Raw genomic sequence first — 25,786 nt, forward strand, 5'->3', positions numbered from 1 at the left:
GTAGTGGTTCAACTTTGCAATTATCAGTTCATCAAATTAAGCCTGTTCTTAATAGTAAATTTTATGCTTCCTTATCAATGATATATTACATACACGTTTTAAAATATACTTAACTGTATTCATTTAAATAACAGCAAGTATATCAACTAAACAAACTTCACTCTCTCATTTGCCAACTCATTATCAAATTATTGTCAAATCCTAATTATCTTTGTTACTGAGGGAAGACATAAAAAATGGAAATCCACAAATAATGACAATAAACCACAACTCATTTTAGTAAACAATTCAAGTTTTTCCCAACCAGGCAAATTTTATAATAAGTGGAGTTCAACATCTGCTTTTATCTCACCTATCTTCTTGACAAACAAGACACAGAAACTGATTAAGAGGCAAACAATAGAAAAAGCAAAAACACCTGAGTAATGAAAAGATAGTGCAACCAACCACCGAAGACTTTATTTACAGAATTTTTTGTTATTCTTTAAATAGACTTGCAACAAATACATGGGGTATTCAAATTTGATGTAAGACAAATGTGCAAATCTTCTTACAAAATATGCTTCATGTCCTATTAGTTGATGCAATGTTTTTCCTTGTATTTCACATTTTTCCTGGGTATGAAAATATATACTGAAAATAGAGTGCTAAAAAATATATGATGTGGGAAAAAACCAACACCCAAAAAGATAATCTGACTTGCCTTGGTTTAAGTTGCTATGTACTCTATATAGTATTGGGAATGGTATCTCCTGATATCAGTGCTTTTTCCATTTGCTGTACTGGTCTTAGCCTGGGGGGAAAAACACTTCTCAAAAATGATAGGAAGCATTATTTATCAAGAATCTGGTCCAGAGAAATGTAAAAACATGTCCAAAGATCTTCAACTGAAAATTAAATTAAAATGTACTGTGACGGTATTTTTTTCTGATGAGTATACAAAACCTCTTCTGCTCTGAGTTTTAATCAGTGGAAGAATATAAAACTTGATCTCTTAAACACACACACACACACACACACACACACACACACACACACACACACATATACACACACGCACACACACTTTTCATTCTGTTAATCAGTGCCTCTCATGCCTAATTGCAAGAACAACATGAAGTATGCTTAAATGTAATTCTCATCCATTTGTGTTAGCTTACCAGATTTGTGCTTCTTGTGTTTTGCTTTCTTTTTGATGATCAATAACTTATTCTGGATCTCAGGTTTGTAAGATTTGAATGCAAGAGAATGAAGACTTTCACGCTTTCTCTGTAAGTTTTCATTTAAAACATCTTTCAATTTCTTTTTTTTCTTTTTCTTCTTTTTTGCCCTCATTTTAGTTAGTTTGATTTTCTTGTGACTCTGCAGTGACTGCTCTAATAGAATGTCTCTTACAACTTTGTGGCAGTTAAATTCTGGATGATCACTGTGACTTCCATTTACATGTATTTGGCAAGATTTTAGAGCATTTTCTTTTAATGGACTGGGTTCAGGCTTTACTCTGGAAGCTTCACCATATTTTTCTTGATTTTCTATAAACCTTATTTCACCTGGACTAAGAGGCTCTCCAAAGCCAGTAACTTCCCCTGGACTCCCTGGTTCCCCTAAATTTTCTTTATAACAATCAGTTTTTTTAATTTCACAGGGCCTGCAAATTCTAATTTCACAGCTGGATTTCACTTCCATTTCAACAGGGATGTCATGATTATCCAAGTTCATTTTAGCAGAGCCCCAAGTTGTATCAAAATTAGTTTCCTGCTCTTTCTTGAAGGCAGAGGAGAGGCCTATACTACACCTATGTTCTCCATTACTCGTACTAACATAGTCACATTTCAATTTCTCCAGTTTAATCCGAGGTACTCTTTGTATTTTAATGGGTGGAACTGGAAATTCTGGGGCTTGAAAAGGTCTCTGTTTATAAATCCGTACATCTGCACCACAGAACTGTGGAAAATGCACATAAGCATTCTCCAAATAATCGTAACCCAAGATAACTTCCCTGCATTCATGAATAGGCTGTCCAAGTACAGCATCTTGAACTTCTTTTTGTGTTTCATACACAAAGTCACAAAGACCCTTAAGTAACCATACTTTTTGGTAAAAAGGTAGTTCATGAAAAGGTTTTTCTTCCAATGGATTAACTTCTCCAAGAACTTTAAAAAACTGAGGACATAACCCAAGCTTTTCAGCACAGTTGTCAGGATTTTCAGTCTGTCCTACAGCAGTATACCACTGCTGTACTTTCTGTCTCAGTGCTGCTTCCCAGGTCCTATAAGGCAAAGTAGGTCTTCGATGTAAGGTAGGTCTGCGATGAGGTGGACTTAACAGAGAAGTCATTATTTTAGAAAGAAAAGCATTACACTGAGGCATTAGAAGACAACGTTCCAATTCGTAAAAGACTATTTCTGGCAAATTTAGAATTTGTTGGGCTAAACAAAGAAAATGACCAATAGCTGGAATTTCCCACATAGTCTCCATACAAGTTGGAGCTGCTTGAGCTAGGAGTTTTCTTTCCCATTCTTCCATTTCCTTTTGACTAGCTTCTTCTGCTTCTTTTCTTTCCTGCTCCCGAAGCCTAAAGAAAGTTTAACAAATTATACTATTGTTAAAGTAGAAAGTACCATTAAATACTAAATATTTGGTGTCGTATTAATCTTTAATCAACAAGGCAAATGGCTACAAAGTATCTCATTAGATGTACCATTATTTTCTTCAGATGATGAAATAAATATATAACTTGACACTGAGTCTTCTGACATTTCTTCATCCAAAGTAAAATTCTTCAACTTAGGATGTGTATCAATTTCAAAGTAAATGAAAAAAAATTTAAACATGTGTACTAAACAAAAGCACAGGGTAGTGCTTTCTAAAAGTAGTATGATGTCATATAAGAACTATAAAGATATTTAAATCCTTTGACATGGTCATTCCGTTCCTAGAAAGTTTTTGTTTGTATTAACTTGACAGAGTTAACTTTTAACCATATAAAAAAAGTTATAAAGAAGTTTTTATAAACTTTTGTTAAGTTATAAAAAAGTTACACAATTGGGAAATAAGCTGGCTATTATTAGCTAGCCTTAAAAACTAAAATTATGGGAGGAGGATGGCACAGGAGTAGGGGGGCCCTAAGCTTACCTCATCCCTTGAACATAGCTAGAGAAATATCAAATCATTCTGAACACCTAAGAAATTGATTTGAGGACTGAGAGAATAAAACTTCACATCTACAAGAAGAAAAATGACCACCTCGTGGAAGGTAGGAGCTACAGACAATTGTTGTGGAGGAGAAAAGAACTGTGAGTGCTGTGGAGAGGAGGGAGCCCTGATCATGGAGGTGTGCCTGAATGAGAGAGAAAGAGTAAAGCAACAGGCAGGGGACTGCATAAGAAAAACTCTTCCCCAACACCAGTGACTGGGAAAAAGAGAGGGGCTGACTGTTAGTTTTTATGAGCAGTGGAGCTCAAAGTCTGAAGTTTTAGAAGACCCTACCATCGCTGGGTTGTATCTGGCAGGCTTAGCAGTGCCCCAGTGGGGAAGGAAGGAGGAAGGAGATACAGGAGTAGGAAGCATGATCTGAATATCCCCTGGGTCCAACTGGGAGAAACAGTTCCCCTTCTTGGGAGTTCATTTGGGAGTGGTGGCATGGACTCTCCCAGGACAAAAGAACTGATGGTGCCAATGTGTTGCCCTATTCCCTAGAATAGGAACAAAGACACAGGCTGAAGGTATCAAGTCTTGGTGCCAGCTTTTTGCTGCACTTCACCATAAACTCTGAACCACTGTGTGGTCATGCAACTGCTTTCCTGGGACAAACTGGTAAATGGCAAAAGCATAGCAAGACCCTCTCCCAAAGCATCAGCACTGGTGCAGGCTACACGGTTCCCTAAAATTTGGAGTTCTGAAACCCAGCCACATGGCAGAGATAAAGCATAAGAGTACTGTGCTGCCTGGCAGGCAGACAGTTGGGACTCAGACAAGGTGAAGGCAGGGATCTGACAGAAGCTGGGAACAGTAGAGAGGGATTCTTTGCTCTTCTACAATGACTTCTTGAGGAGTGGCGGGGCGAACTCCTTGCTCCCAGGAGAAGAGAGCTGGCAACATCACTTTCTTGCTCTCCCCCATCAGTACTGACCAAATTCAATGAGCTAAACAGCCTCCTCAGTGGAGACCAGAGCTGCTTACAACAAGCTCCACCCCACTGTGCCCTGCAGGTGCATCTCCACTAGGGCAAGACCACCTGAAAATCAGCGCAGCAGGCTTCTCCCCCAAACCCAGTGCATCCTGTCATGCACAGAGTTTACTGACAGAGTGCTTCAAAGCTTCAATTTAGGAGAAATAAGGTCTAGCTTCATTTTTTTTTGGATTCCACATCTTTTAAAAAGCAGATCAAAACACACCTACAGACCTAGACAAAAACTACCACACAGTGGACAATGTCCAAACACCCCCTACTGCAAGCAAGGAGACACTCTGCAGAGGACCGGCCTGAGGGTAGGAAAAGCCAAAATACAACAACAAACTGCATATAGGATACCCCTTTTGTTGGTCTCTTCTTAATATAGCCATTACTCTCAGGAGCAGGAATAGAACAGGCTTTCCTAATAATCACACACACAAAAAAACAGTGACCTAAAGAAAATGACAAAACAGAGGAATCCATCCAAAAGAAAGAAAAGGAAAAAGTCACGGTTGGGGATTCAATCATTACAGACATAAGATATCTGAACCATAATTTAAAACAACGATTATAAGGATACTAACTAGCTGGGCTTGAAAAAAGCATAGAAGATACTAGAGAATCCTTTACTGAAGAGATAAAAAAAACTAAAATCTCAGGCTAAAATTAAAAATACTATAACTAAGTTGCAAACCCAACTGGATGACATGACAATAAGGATGTATGAAGTAGAGGAATGAATCAGTGATATAGAAGACAGAATTATAGAGAGCAATGAAGCAAAAAATAAGAGGGAAACAAAGGTATTGGATCACGATGGTAGACTTAGGGAACTCAGCAACTCCTTAAAGCATTTGTATCACATTTGTATCACAGGAGTCCTAGAAGAAGAGAGGAAAAAAGAGGAAGATTTATTTCAGCAAATTAGAGCTGCAAACTTCCCTAATATGGGGAAGGACAATACACATCAAAAGTCAAGAAGTGCAAGAACTCCCATTAAATTCAATAAAAAACGACCATCACAAAATACAAGACCAAATACACAAAGAAAGAATCCTGAAAGCAGCAAGGGAAAAAAAGTTCTTAACCTACAAGGGAAGACAGACCAGATTCACAGAAGATCTATCCACAGAAACTTAGTAGCCTAAAGAGACTTGCAGGATATATTCAATGAGCTGAATGTGAAAAATATGCAGCCAAGAATACTTTATCCAGCAAGGGTATCATTCAGAACAGGACAGATAAAGAGTATCCCAGACAAACAAAAATATAAAGGAGTTCGTGACCACTAAACCAGACCTCAAGAAAAATTAAAGGGTACTCTTTGGGGATAAAAATACCAAAAGCAACAAAGATTGAAAAGACCAGAGATCATCATCAGAAACACCAACTTTAGGGGCGCTGGGTGGCTCAGTCGGTTAAGTGTCCGACTTCGGCTCAGGTCATGATCTCATGGTTCGTGAGTTCAAGCCCCGCGTCAGGCTCTGTGCTGACCGCTCAGAGCCTGGAGCCTGTTTCAGATTCTGTGTCTCCCTCTCTCTCTGACCCTCCCTCGTTCATGCTCAGTCTCTCTGTGTCACAAAAATAAATAAACGTTAAAAAAAAAAAAAAGAAACACCAACTTTATAGGTAACAAATGGCATTACATTCATATCGTTCAATAACCACTCTGCATGTAAATAAACTAAATGCTCCAATCAAAAGACATAGGATATTAGAAAAGATAAAAAGAACAAGACCTATCACACACAATGCTGCCTACAAGAGACTCATTTTAGACCTAAAGACACAAGCAGATTGAAAGTGAGGGGATGGAGAACCATCTAATGGACATCAAAAGAAAGCTGGACTAGCCATACTTACTTATATCAACAAACTAGATTTTAAACCAAAGACTGTAACATGAAAAAGGGCACTATATCATAATTACGAGGTCTATCCATCAAGATCTAACAATTGTAAAATTTATGCCCTCAATTTAGAAGAACCCAAATATATAAATCAATTAATTACAAACATAAAGAAACTCAGTGACAATAACACAGTACAGTAGGGGACTTTAACACTCTACTTATATCAACAGACAGACCATCTAAGTAAAAAAATCAACAATACACAGTGGCTTTTCAATGACGCACTGGCCCAAAAGGACTTAACAGATATATGCAAAGCATTTCATCCTAAAACAGCAGAATATACATTCTTTTCAATGTCACATGAACATCCTTCAGAACAGACCAAATACTGGGTCACAAATGAGCCCTCAACAGGTACAAAAAGATTGAGATCATACCATGCATATTTTCAGATCACAAAACTATGAAATTTGAAGTCAACCACAAGAAAAAATTTAGAAAGTCCTCAAATACATGGAGGTCAAAGAATACTTAAACACTTAAATACTTAAATAGCTTACTAAAGAATAAATCGTAAACCAGAAAATTAGAGAAGAAATTTAAAAAGTACATGGAAGCATGGAGCGCCTGGGTGGCTCAGTCAGTTGAGCATCCAACTTCAGCTCAGGTCATGATCTCACAGTTCGTGGGTTTGAGCCCTGTGTTGGGCTCTGTGCCCACAGTTCAGAGCCTGAAGCCTGCTTCAGATTCTGTCTCCCTTGCTCTCTGCCCCTCCCCTCTCACACTCTCTCTCAAAAATGAATAAATGTTTAAAAATACATATTAAAAAAAAAAAGTACATGGAAGCAAATGAAAACATGGTGGTCCAAAACGTTTGGGATGCAGCAAAGGCAGCCATAAGAGGGCAGTATATGGCAATACAGGCCTACTTCAAGAACCAAGAAAAGTCTCAAATACACAACCACACCTGATACCTAAAGGAGTTAGAAAAGGAACAGCAAATAAAGCCTAAAACCAGCAGAAGAAGGGAAATAATAAATATCAGAAAAGAAATAAATATAGAAACAAAAATAAAAAGCCCCAGTAGAACACATCAACAAAGTAAGAACTGGCTCTTTGAAAGAATTAATAAAATTGATAAATCCTTAGCCAGACTTATCAAAAAGAAAAGAGGGCCAACATAAATAAAATCAAGACTAAAAGAGAAGAGATCACAACCAACACTATAGATATACAAACAATTACAAGAGAAAATTATGAAAAATTATATGCCAACAAACTGGGTATTCTGTAAGAAATGAACAAAATCCTAGAAACATACAAAGTACCAAAACTGAAACAGGAAGAAAAAAAATTTGAAGAGACCTATAATCAGCAAAGAATTTGAATTAGTAATCAAAAATCTCCCAAGGACATAAGAGTCTTGGGCTGGATGGATTCCCAGGGAATTCTACTAGACAATTAAAGAGTTAATACCTATTCTTCTCAAACTGTTCCAAAAAAAAAAAAAAAAACAACAAAAAAACAAAACAACCAGAAATGGAAGGAAAACTTCCAGACTCATTCTACAAGGCCAGCATTACCTTGATTCCAAAACCAGCCAAACACCCCATAAAAAGGAGAATTACAGACCAATGTCCCTGATGAATATGAAAATTCTCAACAAGATACTAGCAAATCAAATTCAACAGTATATCAAAAGAATTGCTGACCATGATCAAGTGGGATTTATACCTGGGCTGCAGGGCTGGTTCATAGTTGTAAATCAATCACGTGATACACCACTTTAATAAAAGAAAGAATAGGAACCACACGATCCTCTCAATAGATGCAAAAAAAGCATTTGACAAAACACAGTGTGCATTCTTGATAAAAACCATAAACAAAGTAAGGATGGAAGGAATATACCTCAACATCATAAAGGCCATACACGAAAGACCCACAGCTAAACTCATCCTCAATGGGGAAAAACTGAGAGCCTTTCCCTTACATCAGGTATAAGACAAAGATGTCCATTCTCACCATTGTTATTGAACATAGTAATGGAAGTCCTAACCTAAGCATTCAGACAACAAAAAGACATAAAAGGCATTCAAATCAGCACGGAAGATGTCAAACTGTCACTATTTGTAGACAAAATGATACTGTATGTATAAAACCCGATAGACTCCACCAGAAAATTGCTAGAACTAATACATGAATTCAGCAAAGCTGCAGGATATAAAATCAACATAAAAAACTCAGTTGCATTTCTATACACCAATAACAAAGTGGCGGAAAGAGAAATCAAGGAATCGATCCCATTTACAACAGTACCAAAAACCTTAAGATACCTAGGAATTAACCTAACCAAAGAGGTAAAAGATCTGTACTCTGAAAACTATAGAACACTTATCAAAGAAATTAAAGAGGACATAAAGAAATGGAAAAACATTCCATGCTCATGGAAGAACAAATATTGTTAAAACATAAAAGAAAATATATAATATTTTATAATAAAAATATTATAATAAAATATTGTTAAAATATAAAAGTCTATACTACCAAAACCAATCTACACATTTAATGCAACCCCTATCAAAATACAACAGCATTTAGCAGAGCTAGAACAAACAATACTAAAGTTTGTATGGAACCACAAACGACCCACAATAGGCAAAGCAATCCTGAAAAAGAAAAGCAAAGCTGGAGGCATCACGATCTGGAATTCAAGCTGTATTACAAAGCTGTGGTCATCAAACAGTGCGGTACTGGTGCAAAAAGAGACACAGTGATCAATGGAACAGAATGACAACCAAGAAATGGACCCAGAACTATGTGGTCAATTAATCTTCAACAAAGCAGGAAAGACGATCCAATGGAAAAAAAAAAAAACAGTTTCTTCAACAAATGGTGCTGGGAAAACTCTATAGACAGTGACATGCAGAAGAATGAAACTGGACCACTTTCTTACAAAAATAAATTCAAAATGGATGAAAGACCTAAATGTGAGATAGGAAACTATCAAAATCCTAGAGACCACAGGCAGAAACGTCTTTGACTTTGGCTGCCGCAACTTCTTACCGGACAAATCACCAGAGGCAAAGGAAACAAAAGCAAACATGAACTGTTGGGACTTCATCAAGATAAAAAGCTTCTACACAGCAATGGAAACAATCAACAAAACTAAAAGGCAGCCTACGGAATGGGAGAGGACACTTTGAAATGGCATATTGGATAAAGGGATAGTATCCAAAACCTATGAAGAAGTTATCAAATTCAACGCCCAAAACCAAATAATCCAGTGAAGAAATGGGCAGAAAACACAGACTAGACACTTTACCAAAGAAGACATCCAGATGACCAACAGACACATGAAAAGATGTTCAACATGACTCATAACCAGGGAAATACAAATCAAAACCACAATGAGATACTACTTCACATCTGTTAGAATGGCTAAAATTAACAACTCAGGCAACAACAGATGTTGGCCCTGCCTTGGGGGAACACTACTTCCCATCTAGCCTTGGCTGGCACAGAGCAAGAGATTATGGACACTTCCAGTATCTTCGTTTGACTCGGTTACCCATGCCTTCAGATTGTTTTCTCCTGTAATCGTAGGCATTGTTTTTAAGAATAAAACAAGGTTTAGTCTACACATTTAAAAACATTATCCTCGACTAGGAGGAACATGGCGGAGTAGAAGGACACTGGGCTCACTGCGTCCTGCTGATCACTTAGATTCCACCTACACCTGCCTAAATAACCCAGAAAAACGCCAGAAGACTACTAGAACGGATTCTCTGGAGCCAAGCGCAGAGGAGAGGCCCACGGAAGAGGGTAGGAAGGGAGGAGAGGCAGTGCGCGCTACATGGACTGGCGGGAGGGAGCCGGGGCGGAGGGGCAGCCTGCTGGCCAGAGACCCCGAGTCTGGCTGGCAAAAGCAGAGGAGCCGGACAAAGTGTGTTCTGAAAGCAAGCGGGACTTAATATCTGGAAGGTTATAAGTTAACAGCTCTGCTCAGAGAATGGGAAGGCTGGAGAACAACGGGAGGGAGAGTTGTTGAGCCCCGGACGACAGACCTCAGTTTCGTGGGGAACAAAGGAGGTCGCCAGCGCCATCTCCCTCGCCCATCCCCAAGCCAAAATCCCAAAGGGAACCAGTTCCTGCCAGGAAACTTGCTGGCACCGTGCAAACACCCAGCGCTGTGGTTCTGCAGATCCAACCCTCTGGCGGGTCTGACTCCCTCCCGCTGCCGCAGGGCCCCCCCCAAGTGGATCACGGAAGGAGAAGCGAGCTGAGCCTGCCCTTCCCGCCCCCGTGCACCTTGCCCATCCACCCCAGCTAATACACCAGATCCCCAGCACCACAAGGCTGGCAATGTGCAAGTAGCCCAGACAGGCCACACCACCCCAGAGTGAATACCGCCCCTAGGGAGGGGAAGAGAAAGTACACACTAGTCTGAATGTGGCCCCAGCAGTGGGCTGGGGGCAGACATCAGGTCTGACTGCGGCCCCGCCCACCAACGCAAGATATTCAAGACAGCACAGGGGAAGTGCCCTGCAGTTCCGCACCTCTCCAGGGACTATTCAAAATGACAAAATGGAAGAATTCTCCTCAAAAAAATCTCCAGGAAATAACAACAGCTAACAAACTGATCAAAAAGGATTTAAACAATATAACAGAAAGTGAATTTAGAATAATAGTCATAAAATTATTCGCTGGGCTTAAAACTGTATAGAGGACAGGAGAGAATCTATTGCTACAGAGATCAAGGGACTAAGGAACAGTCAGGAGGAGCTAAAAAATGCTATTAATGAGCTGCAAAATAAAATGGAAATGACCATGGCTTGGATTGAAGAGGCAGAGGAGAGAATAGGTGAACTAGAAGATAAAATTATGGAAAAAGAGGAAGCTCAGAAAAAGATAAAAAAATCCAGGAGTATGAGGGGAAAATTAGAGAACTAAGTGATGCACTAAAGAGAAATAATCTATGCATAATTGGTATTCCAGAGGAGGAAGAGAGACGGAAAGGTGCTGAAGGTGTACTTGAAGAAATCATAGCTGAGAAGGTACCTGATCTGGGGAAGGAAAAAGGCACTGAAATCCAAGAGGCACAGAGAACTCCCTTCAGACGTAACTTGAATCGATCTTCTGCACGACATATCATAGTGAAATTGGCAAAATACAAGGATAAAGAGAAAATTCTGAAAGCAGTTAGGGATAAACGTGCTCTAACACATAAAGGGAGACCTATAAGACTCGTGATCGATCTCTCTACTGAAACCTGGCAGGCCAGAAAGGAATGGCAGGAAATCTTCCATGTGATGAACAGAAAAAATATGCAGCCGAGAATCCTTTATCCAGCAAGTCTGTCATTTAGAATAGAAGGAGAGATAAAGGTCTTCCCAAACAAACAAAAACTGAAGGAATTCGTCACCACTAAACCAGCCCTACAAGACATCCTAAGGGGGATCCTGTGAGACAAAGTACCAGAGACATGGCTACAAGCATGAAACCTACAGACATCACAATGACGCTAAACCCGTATCTTTCTATAATAACACTGAACGTAAATGGACTAAATGTGCCAACCAAAAGACATAGGGTATCAGAATGGATAAAAAACCAAGACTCATCTATTTGCTGTCTACAAGAGACTCATTTTAGACCTGAGGACACCTTCAGATTGAAAGTGAGGGGATGGAGAACTATTTATCATGCTACTGGAAGTCAAAAGAAAGCTGGAGTGGCCATACCTATATCAGACAAGCTAGACTTTAAATTAAAGGCTATAACAAGAGATGAAGAATAGCATTATATAATACTTACAGGGTCTATCCATCAGGAAGAGCTAACAATTATAAATGTCTATGTGCCAAATATGGGAGCCCCCAAATATATAAAACAATTACTCACAAACATAAGCAACCTTATTGATAAGAATGTGGTAATTGCAGGGGACTTTAACACTCCACTTACAGAAATGGATAGATCATCTAGACACACGGTCAATAAAGAAACAAGGGCCCCAAATGATACATTGGATCAGATGGACTTGACAGATATATTTAGAACTCTGCATCCCAAAGCAACAGAATATACTTTCTTCTTGAGTGCACATGGAACATTCTCCAAGATAGATCACATACTGGGTCACAAAACAGCCCTTCATAACTATACAAGAATGGAGATCATACCATGCATACTTTCAGACCACAATGCGATGAAGCTTGAAATCAACCACAGGAAAAAGTCTGGAAAACCTCCAAGAGTGTGAAGGTTAAAGAACACCCTACTAAAGAATGAATGGGTCAACCAGGCAATTAGGGAAGAAATTAAAAAATATATGGAAACAAACAAAAATGAAAAGACAACAATCCAAACGCTTTGGGATGCAGCGAAGGCAGTCCTGAGGAAAGGAAAGAGAAGCAGAACAGCAAAGACAGCCTAAACTCAACAGAAGAAGAGAAATAATAAAGATCAGAGCAGAAATAAACAATATAGAATCTAAAAAAACTGTAGAGCAGATCAACGAAATGAAGAGTTGGTATTTTGAAAAAATAAACAAAATTGATAAACCTCTAGCCAGGCTTCTCAAAAAGAAAAGGGAGATGACCCAAATAGATAAAATCATGAATGAAAATGGAATTATTACAACCAATCCCTCAGAGATACAAGCAATTATCAGGGAATACTATGAAAAATTATATGCCAACAAACTGGACAACCTGGAAGAAACGGACAAATTCCTAAACACCCACACACTTCCAAAACTCAATCAGGAAGAAATAGAAAGCTTGAACAGACCCATAACCAGCGAAGAAATTCAATCAGTCATCTAAAATTTCCCAACAAATAAGAGTCCAGGACCAGATGGCTTCCCAGGGGAGTTCTACCAGACATTTAAAGCAGAGATAATACCTATCCTTCTCAAGCTATTCCAAAAAATAAAAAGGGAAGGAAAACTTCCAGACTCATTCTATGAAGCCAGTATTACTTTGATTCCTAAACCAGACAGAGACCCAGTAAAAAAGTGAACTACAGGCCAATATCCCTGATGAATATGGATGCAAAAATTCTCAATAAGATACTAGCAAATCGAATTCAACAGCATATAAGAAGAATTATTCACCATGATCAAGTGGGATTCATTCCTGGGATGCAGGGCTGGTTCAACATTCGCAAATCAATCAACGTGATACATCACATTAATAAAAGAAAAGAGAAGAACCATATGATCCTGTCAATCGATGCAGAAAAGGCATTTGACAAAATTCAGCAACCTTCTTAATAAAAATCCTGGAGAAAGTCTGGATAGAAGGAACATACTTAAAGATCATAAAAGCCATTTATGAAAAGCCCACAGCTAACATCATCCTCAATGGGGAAAAACTGAGAGCTTTTTCCCTCAGATCAGGAACACGACAGGGATGTCCACTCTCACTGCTGTTGTTTAACACAGTGTTGGAAGTTCTAGCATCAGCAATCAGACAACAAAAGGAAATCAAAGGCATCAAAATTGGCAAAGATGAAGTCAAGCTTTCACTTTTTGCAGATGACATGATATTATACGTGGAAAATCCGATAGACTCCAGAAAAAGTCTGCTAGAACTGATACATGAATTTAGCAAAGTTGCAGGATACAAAATCAATGTACAGAAATCAGTTGCATTCTTATACACTAATAATGAGGCAACAGAAAGACAAATAGAGAAACTGATCCCATTCACAATTGCACCAAGAAGCATAAAATACCTAGGGATAAATCTAACCAAAGATGTAAAAGATCTGTATGCTGAAAACTATAGAAAGCTTATGAAGGAAATTGAAGAAGATATAAAGAAATGGAAAAACATTCTGTGCTCATGGGTTGGAAGAATAAATACTGTCAAAATGTCAACACTACCCAAAGCTATCTACACATTCAATGCAATCCCAATCAAAATTGCACCAGCACTCTTCTTGAAGCTAGAACAAGCAATCCTAAAATTTGTATGAAACCACAAAAGGTCCCAAATAGCCAAAGTAATTTTGAAGAAGAAGACCAAAGCAGGGGGCATCACAATCCCAGACTTTAGCCTCTACTACAAAGCTGTAATCATCAAGACAGCGTGGTATTGGCACAAAAACAGACACATAGACCAATGGAATAGAATAGAAACCCCAGAACTAGACCCACAAACGTATGGCCAACTAATCTTTGACAAAGCAGGAAAGAACATCTAGTGGAAAAAAGACAGTCTCTTTAACAAATGGTGCTGGGAGAAATGGACAGCAACATGCAGAAGAATGAAACTAGAGCACTTTCTCACACCATTCACAAAAATAAACTCAAAATGGATAAAGGACCTGAATGTGAGACAGGAAACCATCAAAACCCTAGAGGAGAAAGCAGGAAAAGACCTCTCTGACCTCAGTTGTAACAATTTCTTACTTGACACATCCCCAAAGGCAAGGGAATTAAAAGCAAAACTGAACTACTGGGACCTTATGAAGATAAAAAGCTTCTGCACAGCAAAGGAAACAACCAACAAAACTAAAAGGCAACCAACGGAATGGGAAAAGATATTTGCAAATGACATATCGGACAAAGGGCTAGTATCCAAAATCTATAAAGAGCTCACCAAACTCCACACCCGAAAAACAAATAACCCAGTGAAGAAATGGGCAGAAAACATGAATAGACACTTGTCTAAAGAAGACATCTGGATGGCCAACAGGCACATGAAAAGATGCTCAACGTCGCTCCCCATCAGGGAAATACAAATCAAAACCACACTCAGATATCACCTCACGCCAGTCAGAGTGGCCAAAATGAGCAAATCAGGAGACTATAGATGCTGGAGAGGATGTGGAGAAATGGGAACCCTCTTGCACTGTTGGTGGGAATGCAAATTGGTGCAGCCACTCTGGAAAACAGTGTGGAGATTCCTCCAAAAATTAAAAATAGACCTACCTTATGACCCAGCAATAGCACTGCTAGGAATTTACCCAAGGGATACAGGAGTACTGATGTACAGGGGCACTTGTACCCCAATGTTTATAGCAGCACTCTCAACAATAGCCAAATTATGGAAAGAGCCTAAATGTCCATCAACTGATGAATGGATAAAGAAATTGTGGTTTAGGGGCGCCTGGCTGGCTCAGTCAGTTAAGCATCCGACTTCAGCTCAGGTCATGATCTCACGGTCCGGTCCGTAAGTTCGAGCCCCGCATCGGGCTCTGGGCTGATGGCTCAGAGCCTGGAGCCTGCTTCCGATTCTGTGTCTCCCTCTCTCTCTGCCCCTCCCCCATTCATGCTCTGTCTTTGTCTCAAAAATAAATAAACGTTAAAAAAATTTAAAAAAAAATTGTGGTTTATATACACAATGGAGTACTACGTAGCAATGAGAAAGAATGAAATATGGCCCTTTGTAGCAACATGGATGGAACTGGAGAGTGTGATGCTAAGTGAAATAAGCCATACATAGAAAGACAGATACCATATGTTTTCACTCTTATGTGGATCCTGAGACACTTAACAGAAACCCATGGGGGAGGGGAAGGGGAAAAAAAAAAAAAAAAGAGGTTAGCGTGGGAGAGAGCCAAAGCATAAGAGACTCTTAAAAACTGAGAACAAATTGAGGGTTGATGGGGGGTGGGAGGGAGGGGAGGGTGGGTGATAGGTATTGAGGAGGGCACCTTTTGGGATGAGCACTGGGTGTTGTATGGAAACCAATTTGACAATAAATTTCATGTATTGAAAAAAATAAAAGAATAAAAAAATAAAATAAAATAAAATAAAATAAAATAAAATATAAAATTTTTTTAAATTGGGGAGCACTGGGTGGCTCAGTCGGTTAAACACCCAACTCCTGATTTCAGCTCAGGTCATGATCTCACGGTTCATAGGTCGAGTCCCATGTCAGGCTCTGTGATGATGGTGTGCAGTCTACTTGAGGTTCTCTCTCTCTCCCTCTCTCTCTGCCCCTTCCCTGCTTGCTTGTTCTCTCTCTGAAAATAAATAAACTTAAAAAATTTTTTTAAAATTAAAATTGGATGAAATGTGAGCCATAAATCTTTGTAATCTTGCATTAGACAATATGTTCTTACGACACCAAAAGCACAAGCAATGAAGGAGAAAATAAAGTGGAGCCATCAAACTCAAAAACTTTTGTGCCTTTAAAAGACATAATCAAAGTGAAAAGACAGAAAATGGAAGAAAATTTTTGCAAATCATATATCTAATGAGAGACATATAACCTCAAAATATAAGGAACACTTATAACTCAGTAATAATAAAAGGCAACCCAAGTTTAAAAAATGGGTGAAGGGGGGCGCCTGGGTGGCTCAGTCGGTTAAGCGTCCAACTGCAGCTCAGGTCACGATCCCACGGTCCGTGAGTTCGAGCCCCGCGTCAGGCTCAGAGCCTGTAGCTTGCTTCCGATTCTGTGTCTCCCTCTCTCTCTGCCCCTCCCCCATTCATGCTCTGTCTCTCTCTGTCTCAAAAATAAATAAACGTTAAAAAAAAATTAAAAAAAAAAATGGGTGAAGGATCTGAATTGACATTTCTCCAAAGATATACAGATGAACAATAAGCACACATAAAGACACTGAACGTTATTATTCATTACAGAAATGTAAATCAAAACCACTGTAAGACAGCTATTCATACCCACTAAGAGGACTGTAACAAGAGAGTTAACAAGTATTGGTCCAAAGGTGGAGAAACTGGAAACCACTATCAGTTCCTCAGAATGTTAAACATACAGTTACCATGTGATCCAGCAATTCTTCTTCTAGGTATATACCCAGGAGAAATGAAAAGACGTATCTACACAAAAACCTGTATATGAATGGTCATAGCAGCATTACTCACAACAGCCAAAGAATGGAAACACCCCAAATGGCCATCAATTGCTCAATGAATAAAGAAAATGTGGCATATCTGTACAATGGCATATTTATCAATTTAAAAAATGCTGATACATGCTACAACACAGGATGAATCTTGAAAACATGATACTAAGTGAAAAAAGCCATCCACAAAAACTACATTTTGTATAATTCCATTTATATGAAATGTCCAGAAATCTATAGGGACAGAACATAGGTTAGGAATTTCCTAGGATTAGGAAGGTCAGGGGAAATGGTGAATGACTATCAATAGTCTTTCTTTCTGCAGTGATGAATGTTCTAACACTGACCGTGGTAATGGTTGAACAAGTCTGTGAATATACTAAAAGCAACTGAATTTTACACTTTAAATAGGTGATTTGTATGGTGTATCATATATTTCAATAAAGCTGTCAAAAAAAAGGGGAAAACACATAAGGTTTGGGAAGCAGAAATAAGAATAACAACAACAAAGGAGGGAAAATATAATTTATCTTACTCGTGATTCAAGAGAATTGTTCCTCTAGAAAAGATGTATAAAAGTACAGAGATAAGACTAGTTCCTGGACTGTAAATGAAAACAAGGCAAAATAATGTCTGATACCGGATATTTTTCTGTACTATCCCACTATAACCTGCAAAACCAATACACAGTTAAGTACACCAGTTTGGCAATATCAGAACTTTCTCTTTTACAGAACAAGCCTACTTTTATATTTTTGGCTAAGAGATCACACTACAACTACCTTGCTAATACAGATACAATAAATTATCTAATCAAGTAGTACTGGTTCATTTTCAACAACTAAAAGAAACTGTCATTTGTGATTTAGCATTTATACATATTAATTATATTTGAACAAGCAATTTTAGGTATTCTTCATAAAACTCAAATTTTTTTCAAATGTGCTTATAGTTTTGAGGACTTTAAACCTTTTACTGAATGGAAGCATTGGTGGGCTGGTTAGAATGTGGGTTCAAAAGCCCACACAATCAGTAGAAGGGTGTACCAGAAACAAGAGTCCCCTCCCTTGTCCCCAACTATAGGGCTATAACAAAAATTGTTCTCCCAACAGAAGTGGTAGATGGAAAAAGTAACATCTCTCCTAAGAATATGTAACTACAAACTGACTCTCACATGGATTTATTGCTGATATTCACATTTCTAGGTGCTCAGAAAAATATCACACTAAGAACCAAGTTTAATGTGGTCTCATGCCAAATTTGTTGTCTGGTACTTGAACAGAAAAAAAAAAAATCATATCTCTAAGGAAATGTATCTTACACCTATCTTAAAAAATTCCCACTGATACAGCTGACAAAAATTTAGTTCACAGCCAAAGATTACAAAACATAAGAAATAAGGTATTGTAAGGGACAGGGAAAAAATCTAGCCCCCCGAAACCATAGATAGGAATTACAGGAAATAGAAAATATATTGTTTAGTGAAAAGAAAGTGAAAACATGGATCGAAAAAAAAAAAAAAGACTATAAAAAGCAACAAAGTAGTTGTGACAAGAAACTACAGAACTTCTAGATATGAAAAATACAAATATTAAAAGAAAAAAAACAGATTTACAGTTAACTCCTCAACAGCAACGATGGAGGCCAACAGACAATGGAATACCATTAATGCACTTAAAAAATCAATGTAAATTTCCCTTTAGAGCAAAAAGACCTTTCAAAAAATGAAGACAAAAATAAAAATATTTCAGACAAACAAAAACTCAATATTTGTGATGAACAGAGCCCCAGTTAAAGAAATTCTTGGGGCGCCTGGGTGGCGCAGTCGGTTGAGCGTCCGACTTCAGCCAGGTCACGATCTCGCGGTCCGTGAGTTCGAGCCCCGCGTCGGGCTCTGGGTTGATGGCTCGGAGCCTGGAGCCTGTTTCCGATTCTGTGTCTCCCTCTCTCACTGCCCCTCCCCCGTTCATGCTCTGTCTCTCTCTGTCCCAAAAATAAATAAAAAACGTTGAAAAAAAAAAAAATTTAAAAAAAAAAAAAAAAAAAAAAGAAATTCTTGAGAATGAAATCTAAAGATGGAAGGACAGTGATTCTTGACTCAAGATCAGATACAGGAAAAGAGAAAAAAGTAGTGATAGGAAAAGAGAAAAAAAGTGGTGATATATATCTATATAGACATGGCATAAAGTAATGATAAAAATGTTTTGTAGATTTTAAAAAGAAGACAGAATTAAAATACATTACAACAACAGGAAATAAACTCGGTAAAAAATGATTAAAGTGAAATGTATTGCAAAGCCTTTGCATTAATCAGGAAGGTAAAAACGCTGATTGCTTTTAAACTTTGTAACATTCAAATTAGCAGAAATAGAAACATTTAAGAAAAAATGATACAATAATCAAAAGTGGTGGGTTCAGCTAAAAGAGTATTATGAGGGAAATTTATACATGAAGAAGGTATATTTAAGATGACAGAGTCATCCTGAGTCACCACCATAGACACCAAGGCAACAACTACATCTAACTCATGCAACTAACTCTGAAAATGACATGAAGATTGGCAGAACAGATCTTCTATAGGTAGTTGCAGAGAGAAGGCCACCCGTTAAAAAGGGTAAGAGGGGCAGACACGCAATCAGGAACCAAACTCCTGGTGAACCTAACCACAAATGGGAGGGATAACATAAGCACAGAGGAGTGAGGATAGCAGTTACCACACCCTGGCCCTGGGGACTCACAAGTCTCCGTAACATCTAGCTTTGAAAATTAGTGGGGCTGGGGTGCCTGGGTGGCTCAGTCGGTTGAGCGTCCGACTTCGGCTCAGGTCACGATCTCGCGGTTCGTGAGTTCGAGCCCCGCGTCGGGCTCTGGGCTGATGGCTCAGAGCCTGGAGCCTGCTTTAGATTCTGTGTCTCCCTCTCTCTCTGCCCCTCCCCCGTTCATGCTCTGTCTCTCTCTGTCCCAAAAATAAATAAATGTTAAAAAAAAAAAAAAATTAGTGGGGCTTAAGTCTAGGAACTTGAAAAAAATCAACAGGGTTTAACTCCAAGAGAGCAAGCACATGATAGGAAACCGAGTCCTTGCCCCTAAAGAGCCAGCATGCTAAAAAGTTTGGTCCAAGACACAGCACAATATCAACAGTTTGGAAAGCACCTAGGGTATACATGAAGGAGATATTCACTAATCTTAGGACTTTTGCCAGAAGGGCAAGGATGTGCAGATTTCTCCAGGAACAAAAGTGCTGGCAGGCACCATTTTTCTTACCCTTCCCCAGTGTAGACAGCCAGATGCTTTGGAGAGCCAATACTATCACTCTTCATCAGCCTTGCCAGCACCACAGGCCTTGCCCTGACATTACCCTGCAGACCCACACCACCCAACATGCCTACATGAGAAGGCAACCCTCCACAACAGCTTCTACACTGCCATACCATCAGGCAGTCTCAGTTGGTACTGGCACTACTCCAAACTGACTCCCTAGGTGGGGGTGAATGTTGTGTACATGAGGAGATAACCGCACACGCCAGCATGTCTGTAGTTTCTGCAGCTAGGCCTCTGAGCTGGCTGTACAGGGAGCAAGAACAGATCTTCAATGTGCCTGTAGCTATTGCAGAAGCAAATTGTAGCCAGCCAGGCTGAGTCCCCACTATATCCACCACTGTGCTCCTAGCAATTGTGGCTCAGCCACAACTGGAGGGCACATGCAGCCTACACAGGGACATCCCTGGAGTTTCTAATCATGGTGACTAGCGGGGATTGTGGTACAGGTCACTTCAGGACCTCTCCAGGAGACCACTTCTTTTTTTTTTTTTTTTTTTTTTAATTTAGTTAGTATGTAGGTATGTATGTAATCTCTACACCCAACATGGGGCTCAAACTCACAACCCCAAGATCAAGAGTTGCATGCTCTCCCAACTGAGCCAGTCAGGCACCCCTTACAGGAGGTCACTTCTTACAAGACCAGGAGAAGACAGAGAAAAGGGGGCAGAAAACTAAATGAAGAAATAATGGCTGAAAACTTCCCTAACCTGAGGAAGAAAGCAGACATCCAGGTCCAGGAATCAAAGAGAGGCCCAAACAAGATGAACCCAAAGAGGTCCACACCAAAATACTTAATAATTAAAATAACAAAAATTAATGATACAGAAGGACTCTTAAAAGCAGCAAAAGAAGTTATATACAAGGGAAACCCCAAAGGCTATCAACTGATTTTTCAGCAGAAACTTTGCAGACCAGAAGGGAATAGCATGATATATCCAAAGTGCTAAAAGGAAAAAAACTACAACCAAGAATAACTATCCAACAAGGTTATCATTCAGAATAAAAAGACAGAGAAGGAATATCCCAAACAAAAGTTAAAGGAGTTAATTGCTACTAAAGCAGTGTTCTAAGAAATGTTAAAGGGAATTGTTTAAGTGGACAGAAAAGGCCATAACAGAAGAAAGAAAATTATAATAGGAAAACATTTCACTGGCAAAAATAAACATATAGTAAAGGCAGTAGATTACTTATAAAGTAATGGAGGTTAAAATTTAAAAAGTAGAAAAATCAATTATATCTAGAAATTAGTCAAGGGATACACAAAATAAAAAGATGTAAAATATGACATCATAAATATAAAACATGGAGGGAAGAATAAAGATTTAATGCTTCTAGAATGTGTTTGAACTTAAATGACCATCAACTTAATATAGATTGCTATTACACACAGGATGTTATATATGAACCCAATGATAACTACACAACAAAAACCTGTAAAACATACAAAAGAAGAGAAAGGAATTCAAGCATAACACTAAAGAAAGCCATTGAAACCACAAGGGAAGAGAGCAAGAGAAGAAGAAAGCAACAGAGAATAACTACAAAAACAACCAGAAAATAATTAACAAAATGGCAATAAGTAAATACCTGTCAATAATTACATTAAATATAAATAGACTCAAGGCTCTAATAAATAAACATAGAGTGACTATATGGATAAAAAAAACAAGACCTGTCTATATGCTGCCTACAAGAGATTTACTTCAGATCTAAAGGTACATACAGACTGAAAGTGAAAGAATAGAAAAACATATTCCATGCAAATGGAAGCAAAGGAAGGAAGAAAGGAAGAAAGAGAGGGAGGGAGGAAGAGAGGGAAGAAGGCAGGCAGGCAGGGTGGCTGGCTGGCTGTCCTGGGTAGCAATACTTATATCAGACAAATTATACTTTAAAACAAACACAGTGACAAACGACATAGAAGTATATTACATAATAATAAAGATATAATTCCAACAATAGGATATAACAACTGTTGATATGTTTTCACTCAACACAGGAACACCTAAATGCATTAAGGAAATATTAACAGATGTAAACAGAGAAACTGAAAGCAATACAATAATAGTAGGGGGACTTTAACATCCCACTTACATCAGTGGGTAGACCATGCAAACAGAAAATCAAAAAGGAAACAATGGCTTTGAATGACACATTAGAGCAGATGAACCTAACAGATATATACAGAACATTCCATCCCAAAATAGCAGAATGAGTTATTCTCAAGTGCACATGAAGCATTCTCCAGAATAGATCACATGTTAGCCCACATAATAAGTTTCAATAAACTTAAGAAGACTGAAATCATATCAGGCATCTTTTCCAACACAATGGTATGAAACTAGAAATCAATTACAAGGGGAAAAAACACATGAAGGCTAAATAATATGCTCCTAAACAACTAATGGGTCAATGAAGAAATCAAAGAAGAAATAAAAAATACATGGAGACAAATGGAAATGAAAACACAACAGTCCCAAATCTTTGGGATGCAGCATAAGCTGTTCTAAGGGGGTAATTTAAAGTGATATAGGCCAACCTCAAGAAACAAGAAAGATCTCAAATAAACAATCTAAGCTTACACCTAAAGGAATTAGAAAAAGGAAAAAACCCAAAGTTATTAGAAGGAAACAATGATTAGAGTGAAAATGAAATGGAGACTAAAAATAAACAATAGAAAAGATCAATGAAACCAGGAGCTAATTCTTTAAACAAAACTTATAAACCTTTAGTAAGATTTATCAAGAAAAAAAAAAGCAGACTCAAATAAGTAAAATCAGAAATGAAAGAGAAGTAGTAACTAATACCACAGAAGCTCAAAGAATTATAAGAGAATACTATGAAAAATTATATGCCAACAAATTGGACAACCTAAAACAAAATAGCTAAATTCCCAGAAACAATCTTCCAAAACTGAATCAGGAAGAAATAGAAATTCTGCACAGACTGACTACAAGTAATAAAATTGAATCTGTTATTAAAAAATTCCCAAGAAACATATGTATAAGATCAGATGGATTCACAGAACAGTTCTACCAAACATTTAAAGAGTTAATACCCATTCTTTTCAAACTTTTCCAAAAAAAAAAAAAAAAAAGAAGAGAAAGGAAAACTTCAAAATTTATTCTATAAGGCCATCATTACGTTGATACCAAAACCAAAGACACTACAAAGAAAAAAAACTATAGGCCAATATCCCTGATGAACACAGGTGGAAAATCTCAACAAAGTATCAGGAAACCAAATTCATGAATACATTAAAAGATCAGTCACCACAAACAAGTGAGATTTATTTCAGGAATGCAAGGAGATGGTTTAATATCAAAAATCAATCAACATGATACACCATATTAACAAGAAGGATAAAAACCATATGATCCTCTTGATAGATGCACAAAAAGCATTTGACAAAATATAACATCCATTCCTGATTTAAAAAAAAAAGAACTATCAACAAAGTGGATGGAGGGAACATTCCTCGACATAATAAAGGCTTTGTTAAAAAAACTTACAGCTAACATCATAATGGTGAAAAAACTGAAAGCTTTTCCTTTAACATCAAGAACAAGGCAAGAATGTTCTCTCTCACCATTTTTACTCAACATAGTACTAGAAGTCCCAACCACAGCAATCAGACAAGAAAAAACAAAAAAACAAAACAAACAAACAAAAAAAACCCCAAAAACTAAAAGGCACCTGAACTGGTAAGGAAGAAGTAAAACATTTACTATTTGCAGATGACATAATACTACTTATAGAAAAAAAAAAAAAAACAAAAAACCCTAAAGACTCCATCACAAAACTATTACAATAAGTAAATTCAATACAGTTTCAAGATACAAAAATAACATACATAAGTCTACTGCATTTCTCTACACTAATAGCAAAGTGGCAAAAAGAAATTAAAAGAACAATCCTACTGACAATTGCACAAAAAAGAAACCTAGAAATAAATTTATCCAAGGAAGTGAAAAGACCTTTGCTGTAAAAAGTATAAGACACTGATAAAAGAAAGTGAAAACAATGCAAGTGGAAAAATTTACCATGCTGATAGACAGCAATAATTAATATTGTTAAAATATCCATACTACTCAAAGCAATCTATAGATTCAATGTAAGCCCTATCAAAATATGAACAGTACTCTTCACAGAACTAAAACAAATAATCCTAAAATTTGTTTGGGAGCCACAAAAGGCCCCAAACAGCCAAAGGAATCTTGAGAAAGAAAAACAAAGCTGGAGGAATCATGCTCCATAATTTCATACTATACTATAAAGCTATAGTAATCAAAACAATATGACACTGGCACAAAAACAGACACATAGATCAATGGAACAACGTAAGAGAGCCCAGAAATAAATCCACACTTATATGATCAATTAACCTACAACAAAGGAGGCAAGAGTATATAATGAGGAAACAATAATTCTTTCAATAAATGGTGTTGGTGGGAATGTAAATTGGTACAACCACTGTGGAAAACAGTATGGAGGCTCTTCAGAAAATTAAAATAGAAATATCATGTGATCCAATAATTCCACTACTGGGTATTTACCCAAAGAAAACAAAAAACACTGATTTGAAAAAAATACATGCACCCTGTTTACTGCAGCATTATTTACAACAGCCAAGATATAAAAGCAACCTAAGTGGACACTGATAGATGAATGGATAAAGAAAATGTGGTGGATACATAGAATGGAATGTTACTCAGTCTTAAAAAAAAGAATGAGATCTTGCCATTTACAACAACATGGATGGATCCAGAGGGTATAATGCTAAGTGAAATGAATCAGACAAAGACAAATACTATATGATCTCACTCACATATGTAATCTAAAAAAAAAAACAACAAAAGAACAAACACAAAAACAGACTCATAAATAAAGAGATTATACTGGTAGTTGAAAAGGGAGGAAGTGGATGGATGAGAAAATAGCTGAAGGGATTTAAGAGGTAAGAAGTTTCCAGTTATAAAATAAATGTGCCACAGAGATGAAAAGTACAGCATACAGCAGTCAATACTGTAATAATATTATACACTTATGGAAATGAGTAATGTACAGAATTGTCGAATCACTATGTCAGACACCTGAAACTAACATAACACTGTATGTCAACTATACATCAATGAATACTTCTTTTAAAAAAGAATGTACATTTAGAAAAGTTGAAAATCAAATACAGAAGTGTTCATTAGAAAAAAAGAAAAAGCAAATCAAAGTTGAAAAAAGAAAATATAGAAGTCAATGAAATAGAAAACAAATATACAAGAGAAAAATCATTAAATCCAAAAGTTGGGTCTTTGAAAATATTAACAAAATTTGATAAATGCTTAGCAAGGTCACTCAAGAAAGCGCGTGTGTGTGTGCTTGCATGTGCACACACACACTCCATCCAAAAAATGAAAATGTCACATCCTGTAGATCCTACAGACATAAATGATTTAAGGATATTATGAGCAATTTTATGCCAGATAACAATTTAAATAAATTAGCCAAGTCTTTCGAAAAACATGAATTAACAAAACTGATGGAAGAAGAATGAAAACTTACATAATGTTTATCTATTAAAGAAACATAATTTAAAATCTTCCCCACATTGAAAAAC

At 37.6% G+C, this 25,786-nt stretch overlaps 1 protein-coding gene across 2 annotated transcripts in view; it reads right to left on the reverse strand.

The window, feature by feature from the left end:
* Positions 1-25,786, reverse strand: part of KIAA2026 (KIAA2026 ortholog) — a 126,311-nt gene that overhangs the window by 61,248 nt on the left and 39,277 nt on the right. For both annotated transcript variants that reach the window (XM_053907883.1, XM_019439649.2), the window contains exon 3: positions 1,161-2,575. In XM_053907883.1, the coding sequence (XP_053763858.1) occupies positions 1,161-2,575 (1,415 nt within the window). The remainder of the gene's footprint in view (positions 1-1,160; positions 2,576-25,786) is intronic.

Source organism: Panthera pardus, unplaced genomic scaffold, assembly GCF_024362965.1.
Source record: "Panthera pardus isolate Hobbes unplaced genomic scaffold, ASM2436296v1 HiC_scaffold_20, whole genome shotgun sequence".
In the NCBI taxonomy this organism is placed as follows: domain Eukaryota; kingdom Metazoa; phylum Chordata; class Mammalia; order Carnivora; family Felidae; genus Panthera; species Panthera pardus.